General features: G+C 42.0%; 1 protein-coding gene across 1 annotated transcript; it reads right to left on the bottom strand.

The window, feature by feature from the left end:
- Window positions 1–192: 192 nt before the first annotated feature.
- On the bottom strand, window positions 193–21,870 carry LOC136678858 (interleukin-31 receptor subunit alpha-like). Its single transcript, XM_066657023.1, has 14 exons — window positions 21,199–21,870; window positions 17,876–17,990; window positions 14,835–15,010; window positions 14,474–14,622; window positions 13,962–14,127; window positions 12,515–12,594; window positions 9,495–9,717; window positions 9,141–9,329; window positions 7,982–8,083; window positions 6,896–7,039; window positions 4,975–5,103; window positions 4,503–4,590; window positions 2,321–2,402; window positions 193–1,795 (listed from the first exon to the last, which is right to left on the bottom strand). The coding sequence occupies exons 1-14, from the start codon at window positions 21,269–21,271 to the stop codon at window positions 824–826; spliced, it is 2,688 nt and encodes an 895-aa protein (XP_066513120.1). The 5' UTR covers window positions 21,272–21,870; the 3' UTR covers window positions 193–823.
- Between the last annotated feature and the right edge of the window lie 1,579 nt (window positions 21,871–23,449).

Genomic DNA, 23,449 nt, shown 5'->3' with positions numbered 1-23,449 from the left:
TCAGTAAAAAAAAGGGTAAAATGTGGGCCATGTAGCTAAAAACTGTAGAATCACCACAAAAAAACTGTAAAAAAAACGGTTAAAAATTGTTAAATAAATAAAAAATATACAAAAACCATACATGCACAAAACAACAACAAAAAGAGGATCCATTAGAATGAATCACTTATCTTATTCTATTTCTTGGTATTTGTAGCCAGACTTTATTTATTTATTTATTTAAATACAGTAACATGACACTCTTCACATGTAAAGTTCATACAGTACAAAAACAACACTAATCTCACACCACAAAATAAACAATTAGAACAAAACATGTAACTGGAGCTACAAACCAACAACAATAAAAACTGATCACAGTTTCAACAACGCACCACTTCCCTTATACAAATGGCAGTTAAATCCCGTCACAGCAAGCACTGTAGCTGAGCTGGTTATGAGAACACAAACCACTTGACACCTAAGGGAAGGGCACAAAATCTGTCCACTCTGAGCGTTTGCCTGATTTAAAGAGAATGTGGCGAGGTGAGATTTTGGGCTATTTTGAGATTTTGAGATTCAGTCACACGTGAACGTGATCAGTTACGGGAGGCAGCCCTTTAACCTCCCTAGCAGCTAGTGCTACAGCACCTTGTCAAAAGTCTATGACCTGATCAGGGAAAGTTCATTAGCTGATGACTGATGGCCTTGAGTCCAGAAATAGCTGTAACCATCAGCTGACGTCCCTGATTTCACTGAGGTGTGCTGTGATTGTCTCATCAACATCGTACCATCAGATCTGCAGTAGTCTCTGAGACAGTGAGGCTTTGTGAGGTGCACATTTTCATGACTCTACCACATCTGTTGAGTCCTCTGTGCTGGTTTTCGGTAAGGACATTCGCAAGAGACGTGGATACTCCTCAGGGCCCAAGGGCCTGTATGTTTCGATCATTTGTAATTCTGTACACATGTGAGACTGACTGCTTGTGGATTCTCCATCCTCAGAAAGAGACACAGGTACGTCTACGTAATTGGAAGGTACATGAGAGTAACAACGGTATTCCATATCTGATATAAGTTGACCTTGATGGTGATCCTCAGTTGAGTCCACAGTTTCCAAGAGAAGATCTGCATAGGCTAAGGTAGCTTCAGGGACTTGTACATAAGTAGAGGCTAATTGGGTGTAGAAACAAGAGTCTAGTACATAAATAAAACCATTTTTATGGTGAGGATTTGATGAGTCTTTTGCTTTAGTTCTCAAACTGGAATAGCAGTCAGGGACATGAACATCGGTAGAAACATTGGTATAGACAAGCTCTGCTTCCTCCACTCCAAGAGAGGACTTAGCTACTGATGGACTTTCAGAAGATCCCTGAATCTGAGAACCGAGCTCTAATTTTGACACACATTTTCTAGAGAAGGGTGGATCCACTACGTCCATTCCAAGACAGGGTTCTGAGACTGACTGATAACTAGAAAATACTTGGGTTTGGAGATCGGACTGTTTCATCACCACTTTGGCCTTACAGCAGAGGTCAGTGTTCAGATCTTGAACGTATTCTTCAGCATTCACTGCATTGACATACTGTCCAACCTCTCCCTTATCTGTTTTGGCTAAAACTGACCTTTGGAAGTTGGGATGGGATTTGATTTCATGGTTGATTGACTGGGTTGGTACAGACTGGTAGCTGAAACCCCAGATTTGGCTGTGGTCCTGGCGGCGGCGGTGATGATCCCCAAGGCCAGTCTTTCCTCCCACGTAGATTAGCTCAAAAAGAGAAGGAGGTGGTCTGACGTTGAGGATTGTTGATTTATGCTACATGGTACAACGAGACAGAAATGCAATTAAGTACGCATCAAACCTTAAGATTTGCCATTGAGATTGCATAACAAACCCTCCTGGATTTTAATATTAACACTTGGTTGGAGCAGACACTGATTTTTCCAGAGCTGCATCATTATGGCCATCTTCCAAAGCCCTGCCCCAAATGGAAGTGAGCATGGTATTTTTCAGTCCTCACATGCAAAACAATCCTTTAGCTCTGTGACATCACACCTGTAGCTCCAAGCTAGCATCAACGTTCCATCACTGCTGACACTGATGGGTGATTACTTGATTATCGGTATAAATAATGATTCAAAAATAAAAATAACAACATTTCCACCTGTCCTTGTTGACATTTAGCTAGTAATACTCGAAGATGCTGTAATATAGTCATTCAAACTCTACCATTCTAAACAAAGTAAAAAATAACCAAAGAAACAAACAAAACTTGTCTTTTTCTGTCAAAAAAAAATTCAAATAATCACAGAGACAAGTCACTGGGCTTTCTGACTTTACCTGACTTTCAGAAACAGGTGACCAGTTGGACAAGCTGCTCTTAGCAGGGTCTGGGATGCTGGGACAGAGAAGCTGATGAATTCTAAAGAACAACAACAAAAAAAGCACCTGTAAATCTGTTTTTTTTTATGAGAAAATCTCCAGTATCTTACACTGACATCCACTGAAAGTTAATGAGGATTCTTCCTTCTTGTGTAAAGTTACTATTTTGGAGATACATGTTTTCTTCACACAACAGCGTTTTGCTCATTTTTTTTCCTCCTCCAGCTATTAGTTTGTTAGGGACTGTATTTTAATTTAATTGTTCAAGTGTAGGGCGGCACGGTGGCACAGCAGGTTAGTGTCGCAGTCACACAGCTCCAGGGGCCTGGAGGTTGTGGGTTTGAGTCCTGCTCCGGGTGACTGTCTGTGAGGAGTGCGGTGTGTTCTCCCTGTGTCTGTGTGGGTTTCCTCCGGGTGACTGTCTATGAGGAGTGTGGTGTGTTCTCCCTGTGTCTGTGTGGGTTTCCTCCGGGTGACTGTCTATGAGGAGTGTGGTGTGTTCTCCCTGTGTCTGCGTGGGTTTCCTCCGGGTGACTGTCTGTGAGGAGTTGGTGTGTTCTCTCTGTGTCTGCGTGGGTTTCCTCCGGGTGACTGTCTGTGAGGAGTTGGTGTGTTCTCTCTGTGTCTGCGTGGGTTTCCTCCGGGTGACTGTCTGTGAGGAGTTGGTGTGTTCTCCCTGTGTCTGCGTGGGTTTCCTCCGGGTGACTGTCTGTGAGGAGTGTGGTGTGTTCTCTCTGTGTCTGCGTGGGTTTCCTCCGTGTGACTGTCTGTGAGGAGTTTGGTGTGTTCTCTCTGTTTCTGCGTGGGTTTCCTCCGGGTGACTGTCTGTGAGGAGTGTGGTGTGTTCTCTCTGTGTCTACATGGGTTTCTCCGGGTGACTGTCTGTGAGGAGTTGGTGTGTTCTCCCTGTGTCTGCGTGGGTTTCCTCCGGGTGACTGTCTGTGAGGAGTTGGTGTGTTCTCTCTGTGTCTGCGTGGGTTTCCTCCGGGTGCTCCGGTTTCCTCCCACAGTCCAAAAACACTCGTTGGTAGTGGATTGGTGGCTCAAAAGTGTCCGTATGTATGTATGTATGTGTGTGTGTGTTGCCCTGTGAAGGACTGGCGCCCCCTCCAGGGTGTATTCCCGCCTTGCGCCAAATGATTCCAGGTAGTCTCTGGACCCACCGCGACCCTGAACTGGATAAGGGTTACAGATAATGAATGAATGAATGAATGAATGTTTAAGTGTACCAGTACAATGTGCAATGACAATAAATCATTCAATCATTCATCGTCATCTTCAATTCTACCCTTTCTATAAATATAACACAAAGTGCTAGTAGTTTAGAGGTGATTTATATCAAGTATATTCCTAGATACCTTGTAACTGACTTCAACTTAGATTATAAGCCATTTGCAGAGGCAAAATATTAGTACACAAACGTGCATACAGCCCTTTCAGTGTTCTTACTGAAGTAAACAGTTTCAGTTTCAGCCACTTCAACAACAACGTCTAAGGCTGGTATTCATATGGGGAAGTATATCATGGAAGAGTAATTTTTACCTGCGGAACATATAACTTCTGCATAGTTTTGGACCAAACTAAAATGTCACAAAGACATAGGATGTGTGTTTTTATGTAAATTCTGCACATTTAAAATGCACCTAAGCAGCTTGTTTAGTGTCCAAAAAAAGGCTTAAATAGAAGTGGGGTGCTCTGTATGATTCCAGTATAAACTCAAGAAAACCATGCCCAATGTCAAGTGTCAGATAAAAGGTTTTCTGTGGTTTTAAGCCATCAAATTCACATATAAATGTTCCAATATTTCAAAATCTGCCTCTTTTTTTTCAGGTTTCCTCCGGGTGCTCTGGTTTCCTCTCACGGTCCAAACACACACACGTTGGTAGGTGGATTGGCGACTCAGTGTCCATAGGTGTGAGTGTGTGAGTGAATGTGTGAGTGTGTGTCGCCCTGTGAAGGACAGACGCCCCCTCCAGGGTGTGTTCCTGCCTTGCGCTCAATGATTCTAGGTAGGCTCTGGACCCACCGCGACCCTGAACTGGATAAGGGCTTATAGACATGAATTAATTGATATAATTGTGTTATAAAATCCAATAAACAAATGAAAAATAATCTAGCTCTCAGCATATGTTGACCTTACCTTTCAATCTGGCTCAGCAATATTACGAAAATCAACAGTATGCCAGCAGTGCATAACACTATGGCCATCAGCTTAATGTAATGATTATCTGAAACACACACACACACACACACAAAATAAGAACTTCCCAAAGGCAGTGTGTAACTGTGAGATACAAGTAAATACTGCATTACATACTGGTATTTACAGAGCAGGCCTAAGTTAAAGAACTGATCTCAGATCAGATTCCTCTGTACAATGTCAAAGTTATTTGTATGAACAAAGATCCAGTGCATAATCTCAGTGCAACTTAAAACTCCAACTGCAAATGAAGAAGTTACAACTCTCGCCGTCTTAAGGGACTGACAATGTATTCTCACTGAGGCACCCACCATAGTACTGTGAAAGGATGCCTCCCAGTGATCTGAGAGTGTATTTATGATTATACTCCTGAGATGGTGTGTATATACAGATTCAGAAGGGTTTGACTCACCCACAGCCACAGTGACCCATGGTCCTTCAGCGCCCCCCACAGCTGTGTGGACCTTCACACAGATGGAGTACTCTCCAGCTGACAGACCACTCAGAGAAAACTGCTGAACATTTCCCCCAAGCATTCGCGCTGCAGAACAGTAACAGATTATAGAGTTAATCCATTAAGACTATATTAAGACTATATTGTGACAGGTTTAGGACATCTGTTCAAATTACTTTTAATGATTTAATAATAGCTGAACAAAGTGAGTTTGAATACGCTCTTTAGTGGAAAGACTCCTGAACACAGGCTCCTGAACAAAGCACACACCCTGGACTGGACAGCTTGGGCATTATTTATGGACATATATATATATATATTAATAAATAAGGATGTGATTTTTTTGCTTCCAAAGTTCCTTCAGTAATAGGATTCATTACAGCTTAATTTCAGGCGGCACGGTGGCGCAGCAGGTTAGTGTCGCAGTCACACAGCTCCAGGGACCTAGAGGTTGTGGGTTTGAGTCCCGCTCCGGGTGACTGTCTGTGAGGAGTGTGGTGTGTTCTCTCTGTGTCTGCGTGGGTTTCCTCCGGGTGACTGTCTGTGAGGAGTGTGGTGTGTTCTCCCTGTGTCTGCGTGGGTTCCCTCCGGGTGGCTGTCTGTGAGGAGTGTGGTGTGTTCTCCCTGTGTCTGCGTGGGCTTCCTCCGGGTGACTTTCTGTGAGGAGTTTGGTGTGTTCTCTCTGTGTCTGCGTGGGTTTCCTCCGGGTGACTGTCTGTGAGGAGTTTGGTGTGTTCTCTCTGTTTCTGCGTGGGTTTCCTCCGGGTGACTGTCTGTGAGGAGTGTGGTGTGTTCTCCCTGTGTCTGCGTGGGTTCCCTCCGGGTGACTGTCTGTGAGGAGTGTGGTGTGTTCTCCCTGTGTCTGCGTGGGTTTCCTCCGGGTGACTGTCTGTGAGGAGTGTGGTGTGTTCTCCCTGTGTCTGCGTGGGTTTCCTCCGGGTGACTGTCTGTGAGGAGTGTGGTGTGTTCTCCCTGTGTCTGCGTGGGTTTCCTCCGGGTGACTGTCTGTGAGGAGTGTGGTGTGTTCTCTCTGTGTCTGCGTGGGTTTCCTCCGTGTGACTGTCTGTGAGGAGTTTGGTGTGTTCTCTCTGTTTCTGCGTGGGTTTCCTCCGGGTGACTGTCTGTGAGGAGTGTGGTGTGTTCTCTCTGTGTCTACATGGGTTTCTCCGTGTGACTGTCTGTGAGGAGTGTGGTGTGTTCTCCCTGTGTCTGTGTGGGTTTCCTCCGGGTGCTCCGGTTTCCTCCCACAGTACCAAAATACACGTTGGTAGGTGAATTGGCGACTCAAAAGTGTCCGTAGGTGTGAGTGTGTGTGTGTTGCCCTGTGAAGGACTGGCGTCCCCTCCAGGGTGTGTTCCTGACTTGCACCCAATGATTCCGGGTAGGCCCTGGATCCAACACTGAACTGGATTAATGAATGAATGAATGGCTTAATTTCTGCATTAGCTAGAGGTCAAAACATGTCAAACAGCCTGGTCTCATTCTCCAAAGCAGATGTAGTTTATCAAACTTTCCTCCCACCTTCAAGATACATCATCAGAATGGGCTTTTTCAGGTCTTTAACACGGAATATCTCTCTTTAAAACTATAGTGTTGACATGTGTAGGCATGTGTTTAACAGATGCAGCAATGGTCAGTGTTTTTCACTATGTCCCTTTAAAGTAGATTATTTATTAATTAGGTGTGTGGATATAAAGACATTTAGAGATTTAATACATATAGGAATGCTCTTCTAGCCATGGATTAAACCTAGTCCTGGGCTAAACTGCAGTCCCAGTAATGAATTCTCACTATAAATTCATATTGTCTACACTTAGCCTTAATTTTATGAATGTTCACATGTCATGTGCATTTCAAGGTCAAACCTGAGAGGCCTTACATCTCTCTTTGCCATTGGTTTTGTACAGAATGGTGTAGTTTTGGACGAATCCATGGAGCTTCTCTAGAGGTACGGCTTCCCACTTCAGAATCACATGGTCGCTCGCTGTTTGAAGCACTTCCAGCACCGGGCCAACAGAGGGAGCTATGACACAGAAGAATGAAAATCACACAAACTGAGCTTGAGATCTGAGCTAAGAGCAGTTTAGCAGTTTCTCTAGCAGTTACTTCTTGAAGAGAACATCAGTGACGATCAGAAAATAACAAGGCCATCATTTGAAAGTCTCTGGAGTGCATAATTGATCTCACCCTAAGCTCAATATGCTGTACTTGATGCTGTACAGAGATAATTTCCACAGAGAAATTAGTGCTGCATAATAAAGACATTATCTTATTGCAATTATATATTGCTACTTATTGCAATAAAAACATTAAACAAACATTGAATTGGCATTAATCTTGTACATCTAGACTCCACTGGCACTGGCATAAAAAGGCTGGCACACCACTGCTGGTCCACCATCGGACCACTCAGACTACTGTCCTGTACAGGATATAACTCATTTATAATCTCCTCAAACAGAGTTTACATTCACAGAGACTTTTATTCTGGAAAACAAACTAATACAAATATTACCAACAACTCTGAGAGATATAATAATGAGTATAAGCCTGATATAAAATGATTAAATGCTAAAAATGTTGACACTATGCTGATTAAAATTATTTACTAATCTTATTTATAAAGAATAACAAAAATAACCTAATGAAGGAAACAAATGTAAACACTGTGCAAAACACTAATGGACCTCCAACTTTGCCCTCGGTGGACCGCTGTCTCCTTGCTCTTAGGGAGAGTATAATTAATAATGTCTATTAAAGAGATCTTTTAATATTTTTGAGGAGGATGTGAATGATGCAATTTATGGACGTCCTCACTTAGACACCCAGGGTCGAATAGCCGAAGCATCATTGATAACAGGACTGATGCTGAAACCACTGCACCATGACGAGCAAGACATACTTTGCCATCTGATGTACCCTGACCTGCTTAACATTAAACATTAAGTAATGTTTAATATCTGACCTCCTTGTCTGGAGAAGGCAATGTCAAAACCTGCCGCTCCAACTACAGTCTTGTAAAGGACCTGAACAGACACATTGTAGGGAACTTCTGGAAATACTCCATCTGTAACACAGAGACACATGCACACGTCAGTATAAATATATGTTGGATCAGATGTTTTGATACGTAAATACTACCCAAATAATATCTCTCACTGGTTATGCCCAAAACCTACATTGGCCTATCTATATACAGTACCAGTCAAAAGTTTGGACACATCTTCTCATTAGTCGTTGGTCACTGTACAGAACTGTGTACCAGCCCCTACCTCTGCACAACCCAGGGTATGGTCTCAGACACATTCAGAAGGTGAACAGTTCTACAAATTAACTCTTGATGAGGCCACAGCTGTTCACTGAAAACCGTTCCAGGTGACGACCTCATGAAGCCGACTGAGAGAACGCTGAGAGTGCGCAAAGCTGTCATCAAAGCCAAAGGGGGCTACTTTGAAAAATCTAAAGTATAAAACATATTCTGGTTTGTTTAACATTTTTGTTTACTACATAATTCCACACGTGTTCCTTCATAGTTTTAATGTCTTTCATATTCATTTACAACGTAGAAAATAGTAAAAATCAAAGATAAACGATTGAATGAGTAGATGTGTCCAAACTTTTGCCTGGTTCTGTACATTCACAAAATGTAGAAAATGTCCCGAAACAAAGGAAACCCTCACTGAGTGGGCGTGTCCAAACATTTGACTGGCACTTTATTTCAAAATACGGTTCAACTAGAAAAGGTCTCTTCCTCAGAAAAACAGATATATTTTGCAGTTTAAGCAACTTCACCACACTGCTAAGATGCATCAAGATGGTTGCCATGGCAATTATAAGGCATATGATAAAGTGTTAAGTTGTTGCTATAATATTTCCTGTTTTTCTTGGTGCTTGCGATGGTACTGGAGGACTCTGCTAGGCTACAGTTATGTGGTTATTATGACATCTCTCCTTGTTCTTAGAGGTTGCGAGGTGGATACTCTGATGTTCCAAGTGGCTGCTAGGGTACTGCACGTTGTTCAGAGTACTATCCAATGCTAGGTTGTTGCTAGTGTAGACTGACTGTGACATTAAATAGGGTTCAAAGCCATTTTCTGAGCATTCTATAATCTCTAATTATTCACCTGTGATATTAAAGCTCTTTGCAGACCCATTCAAGATCTTCCAATACAAAGCATTGGCTGTGTTGTTTGGGATAGGAAACCACGCCACCACAAAGCTGGCTTCTGATTGGTCCACTGTAGCTGTCCATTCCACTCTCAGTTGAAAGTCGTCCAGTGGAGTGACTTTGACGTCTATGGGAGTGCCGAGCACTAGAACAAATCACAGCAAACTGTTTTAAAAGAGTTCAACTTAAAGATTCACTGCGTATATTATTTATGTTAAGTTATATCAGGCTGTGCAACATTCCCCATCATGTCTGCAGCTTGAAACTATTGTGAACTGTGTTTGATAGCGAGAATAAATCTGTTAATCACCTGTGTTCCCATCTTCAGCTATGTGTATATAAGCTGCAGGTGACGTTCCAGCAGAGTTGGATGAGGTCAGGTTGCAGGTCCAGGTGTGGGCAGAGATTGGGAGGCTACAGGATGTGCTGGACGAGTCCAGGTAACCACACTCCCAGTGAGAGCGGTCTGCATCACTCCAGCAAGAAGCAGCATAGTGCAGAATTACACCATTACAATCAGGCCACTGGGGAGGCTGAGAGAAAATAAGACATCAGTGGATTGCCCAGTTACCATTATATTACTCATTTTGTGATTGCTTCCTCAGACACATCTGTTTACATCAGGTCTAGAAATACATTTTTAAGTGTTCCAACATTCTCCTGTCTTTGTAATTTTATGGTAACAGTATATTAGTATTAAAAATGACAATCGCCAACATCAAAATCACCATCTCTAAATCCTCTAAACCAAAACTCACACACTTTTTGGATACAATATTATCCCCAATAACAGATCAAAGGTCATTTAACCTGGACAGTACAAAACCATTAATGACAACAGAGTGGAACACTCTGTAGAACACTGTAGAACGTATCTGTACTCCTAATATAAAGCCAGCGACTCCCTCTTCGGTATCTGATGAATCAAGCTGATGATTCTGAAACTGTCTTGAAGGTTTATCTGCATGTGGTAAAGCAGTTTCCAAATGTCTGAGGTCTGATTTTTAAGATAGAGATTACAGTCAGTGTCAACTAAAACAGAAATTGAACACAAAATCACTTCTCTGATTTACTTTATCTAGGGACTAGCATTTGTGTCCAGTTTCCAGTAAAATCTTAAATTTGCACTAAAATTGAGTGGAGAGAAAGTCCACTGCAAATAAAATTAGTCCAAGACAACAACTTACATTCTGCAACCCCCAGAGGACAGTCCTCCAGAGAAACGGAAATGAAACTGAAACACCTGTCATTTTAGTGTGGGAGGTTTCATGGCTAAATTGGACTAAAATTTGCATCCAAGGGTTTAGACATTGCGTCCTGAAGGCGGTGCCGTGTATCAGGACGACAATGCACCAATACACACAGCGAGACTGGTGAAAGACTGGTTTGAGGAACATGAAAGTGAAGTTGAACATCTCCCATGGCCTGCACAGTCACCAGATCTAAATATTATTGAGCCACTTTGGGGTATTTTGGAGGAGCGAGTCAGGAAACGTTTTCCTCCACCAGCATCACGTAGAGACCTGGCCACTATCCTGCAAGAAGAATGGCTTCAAATCCCTCTGACCACTGTGCAGGACTTGTGTATGTCATTCCCAAGACCAACTGACGCTGTATCGGCCGCAAAAGGTGGCCCTACACCGTACTAATAAATTACTGTGGTCTAAAACCAGGTGTTTCACTGTCATTGTCCAACCCCTGTACATATATATATATATATATATTTGCTGGCTCTCTGTGAAATAACATACATTTTTTAGTTAAAATGAGCATTTAATTACAATAAAAACAGTTCTAAATGCTGACTTTTTGCTCAGATATGAAGACAATATCCCAGATATCTTCCAGGTTTAAAAACATATGCATTTCCATCAAATCATACCCTGCCAACAGTGATAAAGAATGATCGTGGTGTACTAATTGCTGCATGATTCTGAGAAATACTTGAACCCAAAACAGAGTAAAACCCACATTTGTATGTGTGAGGAGTTACTTCATCCACTTACACAATTCGAAGAAACCTGCTTGTCCTTCCTGCTTGTCATTATTCATATTCTCGCTTCCTTCAGACACACATTAAGCAATAACAACTCAGCCACCATCACAGATTAATCAAAGCACAGCTTGGACTCATTAAGCATTTATTACACAAGAGGGCTGAGGTGTTATGAGTGTGGGGATGCTAATGAGATGAGGCAAGTTCACAGGTAATTCTGCTTATATGAAATGATCAGTAGTGTAAATTATTATAGCCCTCCACCATGTTGTGGCACCACCACCTTAGTCCTTTACATTTGTCTCAGCCACTGCATGTTCATAACGCAGTGTATTTGCACAAAGAAAATTAAAATCAGTACTGCCACATTCAGCTGAGGTTTCTTTAAGCACGAAAAGAAGAAGTGGTCATGTGCTGGCAACAGAATTCTCTTCATGGCACGACATTGTAAGGACAGAAATGACAAAACTTTAAACCACACACTCTGGGAATCAGAAATAGCACTTCTCCCCCCTCTGACCATTTAAATCTAGTGTTAGTCTTAGCAAATACCTCAAGGCTGTAAGTTGTGAAGCCTGTATTGTGAAATAGCTATACGCTCTGAAGGTAGTGTGACATTTAACTAAATAATCTGATCTGCGCAAACAAGTCTAAAATAACAGTTACGTCAGCTCATTTAGCAAATTATTACACAGCATCTCACAGGTTTATACGTGACTAAACCAACAAATAACAAGACATTTTTAAAGAGCCTGAAAAGTCCTTATCCACAACTGCATATGGTCCATGTGAATATATGGAACTGCTATGCAATGCTTGCAGTCAAGCCTCATCAACTGGTTAAAGTCTGCATTCAGGTGTTCACCAATATGAACACCTCTAAATGTAAACAATGGTTATAGCCAGTGAAATGGCTATAAGCTACAAAGGGCTACAAAACAAAGTAAGTAAACAAAGGGCTGAGACTTGGGTTCAATTTTATAATGTGAATATTATTTAGTGCTTTACACAGTCAGCCATGTTGTAGTGGCCAATAGAGCACCCTTGGGATGTAGTGGAATGACAGACACAACATGTAATGAGGGGATGCACGCATCTAAATATGAGTCAGAATCTCTTAGATGAACCTATGCCACAAAGAATCCAGGCTGTTTTGGTTGTACAAGGCTGTCCAAAATGGGTTCTAATAAAATAATCAACAATGAACCTGATGGAAAAAAAAAAACAGTGTGATACTTTTAAGATAAAGCAGTTTCAAATGGGTCTCTTTCAGTTGTAGAACAAATCTGACGGCATGTTTGTTGTTGTTTAAAGACTAGTGGCTGTGTATTTACCTTCCAGAGCAAAGTGATGAGTTTCTGTCCTCCCTTTTCTGGCTGGATGTGCCGCCAAACCTCTGGGGCTGCAGACGGGGCTAAGGGTAATAAACACAAACATAAAACACAAATTATACGTGGACTTTTAGAAGATGCGGTTATGGCTGGCAATAAAAAATGATGGGGTAATTTATGACACATATGTCATGTTTATTATTACTACATTTTTTTCTCTGTACGCTTAAGTTTGTAAAAGTTATATATTCATTGGGTATTTTATAACTGTGGGATGACTATATCATTGCTGTCAAAAAGAATGTACCTCTAAAATAGTCACTGTAGTGGAGAAGGAAAAATCTTATCAACTTTAAGTGGAAGTCAGTGTAAAAACAGACTTGTTTTACAGTCATTTTGGAGCCTTTCTATTGGTCCAATCATTATAGAATTGTCAGGACAACAGCTGGGTTTTAATAATGTTGTAAACTACAAATTCAACTAAAATGGAGATACATGTTTTCCTTTGGTCAGCCATTTAAATACAAAATCACCAATAATTATACGGGTTAGGAGATACGGGCGTAAACGCGTTTGGTATTGCTATAGCGCCACCTTGAGGCCAATAGGTGTAATTTTCGAGAGTTCTCTCATTGCACCTCAGCTGTACCTTGCTTTAAAGATTGGTGGCTCTGGGCCTTACGGTCTTTGCTCCAGTATGAGTTTTATTCATTGATTCATTATCTGTAAGCGCTTATCCAGTTCAGGGTCGCGGTGGGTCCAGAGCCTACCTGGAATCATTGGGTGCAAGACAGGAATACACACTGGAGGGGGCGCCAGTCCTTCACAGGGCAACACACACACTCACACACATTCACTCACACACTCACACCTACGGACACTTTTTAAGTTGCCAATCCACCTACCAACGTGTGTTTTTGGACTGTGGGAGGAAACCGGAGCACCCGGAGGAAACACCAGACACAGAGAGAACACACCACACTCCTCACAGACAGTCACCCGGAGGAAACCCACGCAGACACAGGGAGAACACACCACACTCCTCACAGACAGTCACACGGAGGAAACTCACGCAGACACAGAGAGAACACACCACACTCCTCACAGACAGTCACCTGGAGGAAACCCACGCAGACACAGGGAGAACACACCACACTCCTCACAGACAGTCACCCGGAGGAAACCCACGCAGACACAGGGAGAACACACCAACTCCTCACAGACAGTCACCCGGAGCTGTGTGACTGCGACATCTACCTGCTGCGACGTCTTGCCGCCCAGTATGAGTTTTAGCCGAGAAAAATGATAATAATAATAATAATAATAATAAAAAACCCGACAATTGCAATAGGGTCCCCGCACTACGTGCTAGGACCCTAATAAATTTTTGCCATGGCCAGTATTTCCATTACTTTAACCATCCCTCCATCCTCCTCCCGTTCATCCTCACCAGCTTCTGCTGTTGTGACTTCTCTAATAACACTCCAGGAACTCCAGTGCTTTTGGGCTCTAGTGTCCTGTGCTCTGATCCTCACATAGTACTTGGTACCTGGAGATAACCCACACAGCTCTATTTGCAAGCTGTGATGCGCAGTTCTCACTGTCCAGGGCTGAGCCTGAAATGAACAACAAATACACACTTATTTAGATACTACTTGATTAAAAACATACTGTCGAATGATGTGGAGAGGCAGGGAACACTTTTGTGAATTTGTCACACTTAAATTTTCCAGATCTTCCAATAAAATTAAGTAAAACACAATGAGAATCTGAGTAAACACCAAGCACAGGTTTAAAAGGCTCAGTACTGAAGGAAAAAAGGCTTCCATCATCTACTGGCTATGTGTGAAAAGAGAACTTCCAGAAGATAAGAGAGAAAGTTATTGAAACATACATTAGCCTGAAAAAATAGGAGGACAGCAAAAACCTTTTCACAGCATTGTATTTGTGGTGTGTTGATACCTGATGAGTTCTGTACTCTATCTGTAGAACAACTTTGTCTTTCTCAGAATGTGGGTAAATGGATAGATCCTCTGTCCATTCCAGTCTCAGACAGTGGGGATTTCTTGGCACAGGGATGAGATTTTTGATGTTTGGAGGGTACATCTTAACTGCTCAAAATGACAAAAACAAGTGAAAATGTATTGGTCATTGCTCTCTAGCAGCTCAACGGAGTTACAACATTTCACACAGTAAGAAATGCTATTTTAAAACGATTTTTATTTTTACGATAATATAAACCGAATGTGAATCTGAATGATCATTACACTGCTCTAATAGCAGAATAAAAGAATATAGTTTTTTTCTTTGACGGAACTGATACCTTCATTGCTCCCGAGGAGGCAGTGACGAGCTGATCTGAGGGTTCCAGCAGGAGAAGACGCAAGCACATCCACACAAAAGCAGTGAAACACTGAGCCGATGTTCACTCCGCACTGTGTGTGGATGGTACTGCAGAAGCCCAGGGGCTTGTAATTTGCATATGTTTCACAATCTGTTCTGCAAAATATTGTAAACAAATAATTGTATTATTATTAGGATCAGAGCATCTTTTTTTGTCCCTAATTAGGTTTATTTATGTGTAAATTTTCTACCCAATTATGAGCGTCATCAGTGTGTAACTCTACAAACGCCACCAGCCTTACTTCCTTCATCTGAAGTCAGCCCACTGCTTCTTTCTAAACTGCTGCTAATGCAAAACTGAGCTTAACACACTGAACGACAAAGCAAACTGCCCAGATCTGATGCATCAGCTGACAGATGACTTGTGATAAGCTAGCACCATGAGCAGAGAGAGAAACGGGGGCTGCCCTACCAACAGCTGTGCTCACTAGGACTTCTGGCCTCAGGTGGATGAAGCTGAAGTCGCAGTCTCTCAGTGATAGAGCCCACACTTAGATCTCTGCACCACTCTGGAGCCTTATCAGAGAACCGTCTTATTAAACATAATTAAGGAATTATTTTCGACGGATCACAAACATCACCCCAGTCCACAATTAAAATCACTGATCTGATCAACCTCATTTTCTCCCATCACATGGATGGCTGGGTTAGTATGTGATTAGTGGTAGTAAGAGAACAAAATGAAGACATGCTGGAGGTACTCACAGCAATGTTCTTTGTGGGACATTCCCTTGTTGGTAGAGTTCCACCCATGTTCACACTCTCAGAACTTCTAACCACCCACATATGGCATCAGTTATTATGTCTCTCTCTCTCTCTCTCCCCCCCTCATTCACTGTCTCTGCTCTCACTATTTTTCAAGTCACACCCTTTGATGTAGCACGTGGACTCTCATGTCCTTTGTGTACTCTCACTCCAGGAGTTATTTACTCTACAAAAGCACCTCCTGTCCAGTGAAGTCATGTCCCATAACACCGATGCTGAAATCTCCTTTTCTCGTGGTGATTTTTTTTGTAGAATTTCATAAGCTTTTTTAACCTTCATCAGTCAACTCTGCTTCTAAAGTGCGACCTTATCAGGTGAGAAGATCTCACTTGCAGATGCCATTACTTCCTCCAAAATAATTTCTTGAAATGAGCAAAGAGGACCTGCTTGGGTGCAGAGATATCGTTTCATGTGATAGTGTTTGATAAATATGTGACGAAAGGTTTTCCCTGTAAATTGTAAAAGATATGCCAAGTCTGGATCCTCCAAAGGCTTGCAGTTGTGCATAAACCTACTATTCGGCCACCCCTAACCAGTGCTGACAAGCTGAAACGGTTGCAGTGGGTACACGGTTGCATTGTTTACTGATAAGTGCTGTTCAACCCTGGATGGTCCAGATGTAGCTGGTTGGTGGATGGCCACCGTGTGCCAACAAAGCTGTGATGTCAGCGAGGAGGTGGTGGAGTCATGGGGACAGAGCTTGTAGGCCCTTTTAGGGTTCCTGTACGTGTGAAAATGACCTCAGCAAAATATAACGAGTTTCTGACTGACCACGTTCTTCCATGGTACAAAAAGAAAAACCATGATATCCGTAGCAAAATCATCTTCATGCATGACAATGCACCTTCTCATGCTGCAAAGAATACGTCAGTGTCATTGGTTGCTATGGGCATAAAAGGAGAGAAACTAATAGGGTGGAGATGAAACATTTCTGTGAGAATTTCATTGCACGCTGCCTACAAAGCATTAGTGAAGAAGTAGTTCCTGATTCAATAACAAGCCATTGTTAACAAGAGATTTTACACACACTTGCGATGCATAATTATGCAACATATGTCTCTTTCCCAGTGATATTCAACCTTCAATGCACACAACTCTCCTGCCATATCACCCCTTTTAAAAAGAGACCACAGACAGGAAGGCTGTGTGCCGTTTCCTGTCAAACACATCTTCATTTTAACAAATGGTTTGGGTAAACACAGCTGAACCCTGTAAATATAGACGAACTCTTACATTTCTGTAGGACGTAAACTGTAAAACTGTATTGATCTCCCAATGGTGGCAGCTCACGTTGTTGCACTGGCACAATGAGGTGTATTATGTTTGTTTAATAATAGCAAAATTGACTGCAAAGACCGGGCTCATGGGCTCCTTTACAGCACTGGAGTAGCAACAACAGAGGTTCAGGGTCGCGGTGGATCCGGAGCCTACCCGGAATCACTGAGCGCAAGGTGGGAACACCCCCTGGATGGGGTTACAGCTCAGGGAAGCATCACAATGATTTTGAAACTGTAATTTTAAAGTAATACTACCTAGTTGTCCTGGTTTGTTAGGTATTTCAGCACATATTTCATAGTGTTTCTTTCTTATGTCTCATGTAATTTCCATAATCTTTACAGATTTTATAGCTTTTTACTGTCATTACATTGAAAGGCAGACTTGCCAAATACTAAGAGACTGAACCAATCTTTATTTCTCACTAAACTCACAACGTAAAGTCCCTCTACATATTGAAATTCAACTTATCTGAGCCAGGTTTGTGGTGATATTGCAGTTAGCTCAATGGTAATTGGTTGTTTATAGGGTTCTGATAACTACATTAGCCTTAAGCTCCAGTGCACACTAGAGGAGTCCAGGAAATGAAATGGAGCGTATGAAGTAATTACAATTTTAAATCTACAATTATAATCGAATAAAATATAAATATGTGCCCTACTTAAAGATCCTGAATGTGTTCCGTTAAGGGTACCACCACAGTGACACTTTTTTGACAGTGTATGGTAAATGGTGAAGACTTTTTTTAAGGTGGCACCGTGTTAAGTTGGACTACGGCTTCAATACTAGGCTACCTTAATTTGAATTAAGCCATTTATCATTCAACTAAACTTTGAAACTAGCTGTGGTTGAACAAAAGCATTTCAATGGATTAAAAGCAAACATAGCAATCAAAAGGAGGTTTTCTGGGCTGTTTCTTACATGTTGACTGCTAGTGTGTAGTTGGTGATCTCTGGACTGACCGCGGTCCAGTAACAGGTGATGTTTGCATAATGCAGGAGTTCACAGTGTGTAACAGAGGGTGCTGTGGACGAGGCTGAAAAAGAGCAAAGAATGATGGAAATTTACACATGACCAAACAACATACAGTCACTGCTTCCTCCAAACGTCATCATCAAAATGGTAACTATGCAGGAAAATTCTGAACTCCAATTCAGGGTTGCGATGGGTCCGGAGCCTACCTAGAATCACTGGGCACAAGGCAGGAACACACCCTGTGTTGCCCTTCACAGGGCAACACAAACTTTCACACTTACATACACTTTTGAGTTGCCAATCCACCTACCAACGTGTGTTTTTGGACTGTGGGAGGAAACTGGGGCACCTGGAGGAAACCCACACAGACACAGGGAGAACACACCACACTCTTCACAGACAGTCACCCGGAGGAAACCCACGCAGACACAGGGAGAACACACCACACTCCTCACAGACAGTCAACCGTAGGAAACCCACGCAGACACAGGGAGAACACAGCACACTCCTCACAGACAGTCACCCGGAGGAAACCCACGCAGACACAGGGAGAACACACCACACTCCTCACAGACAGTCAACCGTAGGAAACCCACGCAGACACAGGGAGAACACACCACACTCCTCACAGACAGTCACCCGGAGGAAACCCACGCAGACACAGGGAGAACACACCACACTCCTCACAGACAGTCACCCGGAGGAAACCCACGCAGACACAGGGAGGACACACCACACTCCTCACAGACAGTCACCCGGAGGAAACCCACAGAGACACAGGGAGAACACACCACACTCCTCACAGACAGTCACCCGGAGGAAACCCACACAGACACAGGGAGAACACACCACACTCCTCACAGACAGTCACCCGGAGGACACCCACGCAGACACAGGGAGAACACACCACACTCCTCACAGACAGTCACCCACCATATTGCACAATTTGGTTTTAGTTCCATTCACTGTACACCAATCACAGACTGTAAAGTGCAGCTGCCATTTACAAATTTATTTTAAAAGTTAAAGGTACCACTTCAGAATAAGACTACACTTATGATTTACAATTTGTTTATGTAAGGTTATTAATTAGGTCGTAAATGCAAAATAATCATTAACAATCATTTATAATACATAGATAGAAAATTCAACAGTGGCCTGCTGATTGCCAAACAGTGAACCCACATCCATCTACACCGTTAAACCTCAGATCCTCAGACCTCACTTCAGTACCCAGACACTTCATATTTGTTGATATGTTTAACCATTTACTCACCAGGTTTAGTCAATTAACCACTGATGAAATGTCTTTTTAGACATCAGTGATAATGTTGTGCCCCTTAACATATGAAATGACTAATTTCACATTCTAAAGTCTCAGCATGTTTTTTACCTCGACACTTTCAGTAAGTTCTCTGACAGTTTCACTATTAGAAAAAAAAGAGGCTACCTCTGTTTCAGATGATTATAAATGACTTTTAAGGTGTTTACAATGTAATTAAAAACCATGTATTAGACAGTGTTTTTTAAACATTTATAACCATTTATAAGTGTAGTCATTTTAAAGTGGTACCAAGTTAATGACACGGATTTCTGAAGTTTTACTGTTGCCAAAGCAATTATTAAAGACATGATATAGCGCATATAAACTTTACACTCTCTCTCTCTCTCTCTCTCTCTCTCTCTCTCTCTCTCTCTAGGAGAGGGATCTGTATCTCCCATTTTTTTATTATGGATTTTTCCTTCGTTAATGACATGTGCCACTTCAGCCCGGCTGTAGGGAGGAAACCGGAGCACCCAGAGGAAACCCACACTGACACGAGGAAAACACACCAAACTCCTCACGGGACTCGAACCCACAACCCCAGAACCCTGGAGCTGTGTGACTATCACACTACCTGCCACCGTGGCGCTCTCAATCAAAAATTAATATAAAATATTCCACACCTTTCATACAGGCTACATATTATGTTTTTTTTTCTTTCAACAAAGAAATCAGTTCATTGATTAAGATCATTACCAATTAACTCATGTTTTGCAAACTCAGATCATCCAGGATTTATTGAGGTGGCCAATATAAATAAACTGAAAATGTCCAAAATAATAAAATAAAATTCATATCATAACTGTAATTTATCTCACATTAATAATACTTTTCCTTTCAATGTGTACATACTGTTTTTTGAGGGGGCTTTTTTGGACATCAAGCCTGACAAGTACCGTGAGATTAATCCTGTTTATTTCTATTATTTCCCATACATTGTTTATTAATATGAATTAATATTCTGTAAAGAGTGCAGATTTGTCAGTAAAGAATATTTTAAGAAATCAAACTTGTTGAAAAATATTGCTAAAATAAAAATCTCCATTTACAATTCATTAATTAACTGAAAAATTAAAGGAAAAACATGAGAAGTACAGGCTCAAGCCAGAATAAAAAAATCAGGGATGCACCAAATGCATAAACACTTATACCAGTCAGACATTACATTATTTCTTATTGTTTATCAGCTCCACTTGCCAGTTGTAATTCTACATTTACAGCCGGTAAGACATCTGCTGCTCTGCATACTTTGTTTACCTCCTTTCATCCGGCTCCTGAAACGGTCAGGACCATTACAGGTATTATTATTGGCTGAATTTCAGTCCTGCAGTGACACTGATGTGGAGGTTGGTGTGTTAGTGTGTGTTGCACTGATACGAGTGGATCAGACACAGCAGTGCCAAGTCACTGATATCACTGTCTAATGTAAATTAAATGCAAATGTTACTCATTGGTTAACTGTCGTTGAACAGTACAATAAAATACAAACTCAAACCTAGTAGCAACGTAGCCGCTAGTGTGTGCTTGTGTGTTCTCTACCAAGGATGGGTCAAATGTAGAGAAGCAGTTTTCCTAAGGGGATCTTTTTCTTCGCCAAGTTTGTTAGTGCTACCCGACTGTTCCTAGGAATGATCTGAATCTGGAACCAGAAACATGAGGAAGAGAAATACCAAGAAAACCTAGACTAAGGGCTATTGCACAAGAAAATCCGGAAGGAAAGATATACAGCTTAACATTTTAAGTAAGGTTTTGAGGGATGTCAAAACATACATGTCAATGTGACAGTCCATCACACACAAGTTACCATACCTGCTGTATTAACGAGTAATGATCAAAATAGGTTTTCCTTATAGGACACTGTTAGATCCCATCAACCAATCAGAAAAACACAAAGCAGTTGTAGATTATTTGACACTATCAGGGACCAACTGAATGTCAAGCTTACCTGAGCCTAGGATCATGTAGGTGCTCCATATCCAGAAGACAAATCCTTTCAAGTTCCAAGACTTTTCACCCATAGTTTTCTTTCACTTTGAGCTTCCAGATCTTTTAGGGAAAAATGAGGATGTTGGCATTGAAAGGTTCACATCTGTGGAGGTTCATCTTGCTTGAGTTGTTTCTTGGTCACTTTCTGGTTTCTCGAAGGGAATGAATCTTCAAGTGGTGCTCACTTTGGTGCCTCAAGAAGAAAGCTGTTTCTCCTAGGGTTCCTCTTTGGTGTAAGTTCTTAGACCGTCCAGCAGCACCTAGTGTTCGTGATAGAGCAAATAAGACTTAGACGAACAAGTGAGTAGTTGGTCTACATCCACATTGCTTCTGTTTCCTCTGTTCTACTCAGAGCGCCTCTTTTTTTTTGTGTAGTTATGCCCTCCCACCTGCTCCTCTTCTTCTAGTCTTCAACATACGACACGTGAAGTCGCGAGGGAATCCTGCAAGGCGGACGTTCGTTTCCTCGCTTCACGTCGAGCAGGCGTGGGATATTTTAATTTTGCGGCCAAAACAAACCAAGCGAAACTTCCTTTCGACGTGTCTTCACATTGAGACCTGTTTTTTGGCGAGGAGAGCATGGCACTAATGACATTTCTTGGAGTTCCAGTTCGCATGGGCTGTGGTTGTCGACAGACTTTTTCAGACACTCTATATCAGACTAAACCTCAACTTCTCCTACCACTTCGACATTAGCGCAACAGGTTTTCACCACACACCTCAGGTATTGATTTAGTAATAAAACCCCCAAAACACCCACACACAAGTTAGAAAAGTTACAAGTGGAACTGGTTTGAAGCTTCTTTCCCTGACGTCATTCAACTGTGGAAATGAGGATGAATGTAGAAGCTTTTCCTGTCCACGTCATTTTGATATTATTGATGTCATATTAACACTGGGATTTCACTTAAAAGTATACGAAATTATCACTTTAACAAGTTCACGTGCCTGCGTTAAATCAAAAATATATATTATATAAAATATAACAGTTGTTAATTAGTTAAAGATTTAGCATTTTTAATTGTTCAACGGTAAGTGTGAGACTACGGTAGAATTTAACCGAATTGAATTAATGCAGTTTAAATAACAGTAATTTCTTCAATGTATAGTAAAGAGGGAAGTCTTCAACGTTTCCTTTGTAAATAGTAGAGCATTTCACTCTACAACTTGTGGATATATTTTTGAGGAACTGAAACTACACACTTACAAACCGTAGTGATTTTTTGGGGGTGTTGTTCCTACTGAAATTTCTCACCGATCACCACCTCTGTTCTACCCTAATTTCTTCAGAAGTCATTGCTATTTTTATTCAGGTGTAATACATCCCCTCTCAAAGTTACAGTAAGTTCAGCCTTATTCTGGACCCAGATGTTTAATGCACACACACAACTTGTGTAATCTCCATAACAAATATATGAAATTCATTGGAGTTCTTTAATCCAGATGTGTGTAAATCTGAAGTTACCATGCACAGGGGATACGTGTTCCTCTACAGAAGCTCCATCTCGTACCCTTGGAAAGATTTGAAGTTAACGTTGGTGATTCCGAACTGATCATCCAACATTAGTGTCTGACTCTTGAACCTTTGGCTAAATACCATGAAATCCTCACACAAATGTTCTAGAAACTAAACTTTTACAGAAGGATGTACAGTTAATTGGCGGCACGGTGGTGCAGCAGGTAGTGTTGCAGTCACACAGCTTCGATTCCTGCTCCGGGTGACTGTGAGGAGTGTGGTGTGTTCTCCCTGTGTCTGCGTGGGTTTCCTCAGGGTGACTGTCTGTGAGGAGTGTGGTGTGTTCACTCTGTGTCTGTGTGGGTGTCCTCCGGGTGACTGTCTGTGAGGAGTGTGGTGTGTTCTCTCTGTGTCTGTGTGGGTTTCCTCCGAGTGACTGTCTGTGAGGAGTGTGGTGTGTTCACTCTGTGTCTGTGTGGGTGTCCTCCGGGTGACTGTCTGTGAGGAGTGTGGTGTGTTCTCTCTGTGTCTGTGTGGGTGTCCTCCGGGTGACTGTCTGTGAGGAGTGTGGTGTGTTCTCCCTGTGTCTGCGTGGGTTTCCTCCGGGTGACTGTCTGTGAGGAGTGTGGTTTGTTCACTCTGTGTCCGCATGGGTGTCCTCCAGGTGACTGTCTGTGAGGAGTGTGGTGTGTTCACTCTGTGTCCGCATGGGTGTCCTCCAGGTGACTGTCTGTGAGGAGTGTGGTGTGTTCTC

The sequence above is a fragment of the Hoplias malabaricus genome, chromosome Y (genome assembly GCF_029633855.1).
Source record: "Hoplias malabaricus isolate fHopMal1 chromosome Y, fHopMal1.hap1, whole genome shotgun sequence".
NCBI lineage: Eukaryota > Metazoa > Chordata > Actinopteri > Characiformes > Erythrinidae > Hoplias > Hoplias malabaricus.
This window is presented reverse-complemented; position numbering and strand designations above follow the sequence as displayed.

Coding starts and splice junctions, on each gene's coding strand:
- LOC136678858 (XM_066657023.1), bottom strand. CDS start 21,271: ATGGGTGAAAAGTCTTGGAACTTGAAAGGATTTGTCTTCTGGATATGG. Junction 8,084..9,140: donor AAAGAGCTTTAATATCACAG/GTGAATAATTAG, acceptor TCTGTGTTACAG/ATGGAGTATTTCCAGAAGTT. Junction 5,104..6,895: donor AACCAATGGCAAAGAGAGAT/GTAAGGCCTCTC, acceptor ACTGTTCTGCAG/CGCGAATGCTTGGGGGAAAT.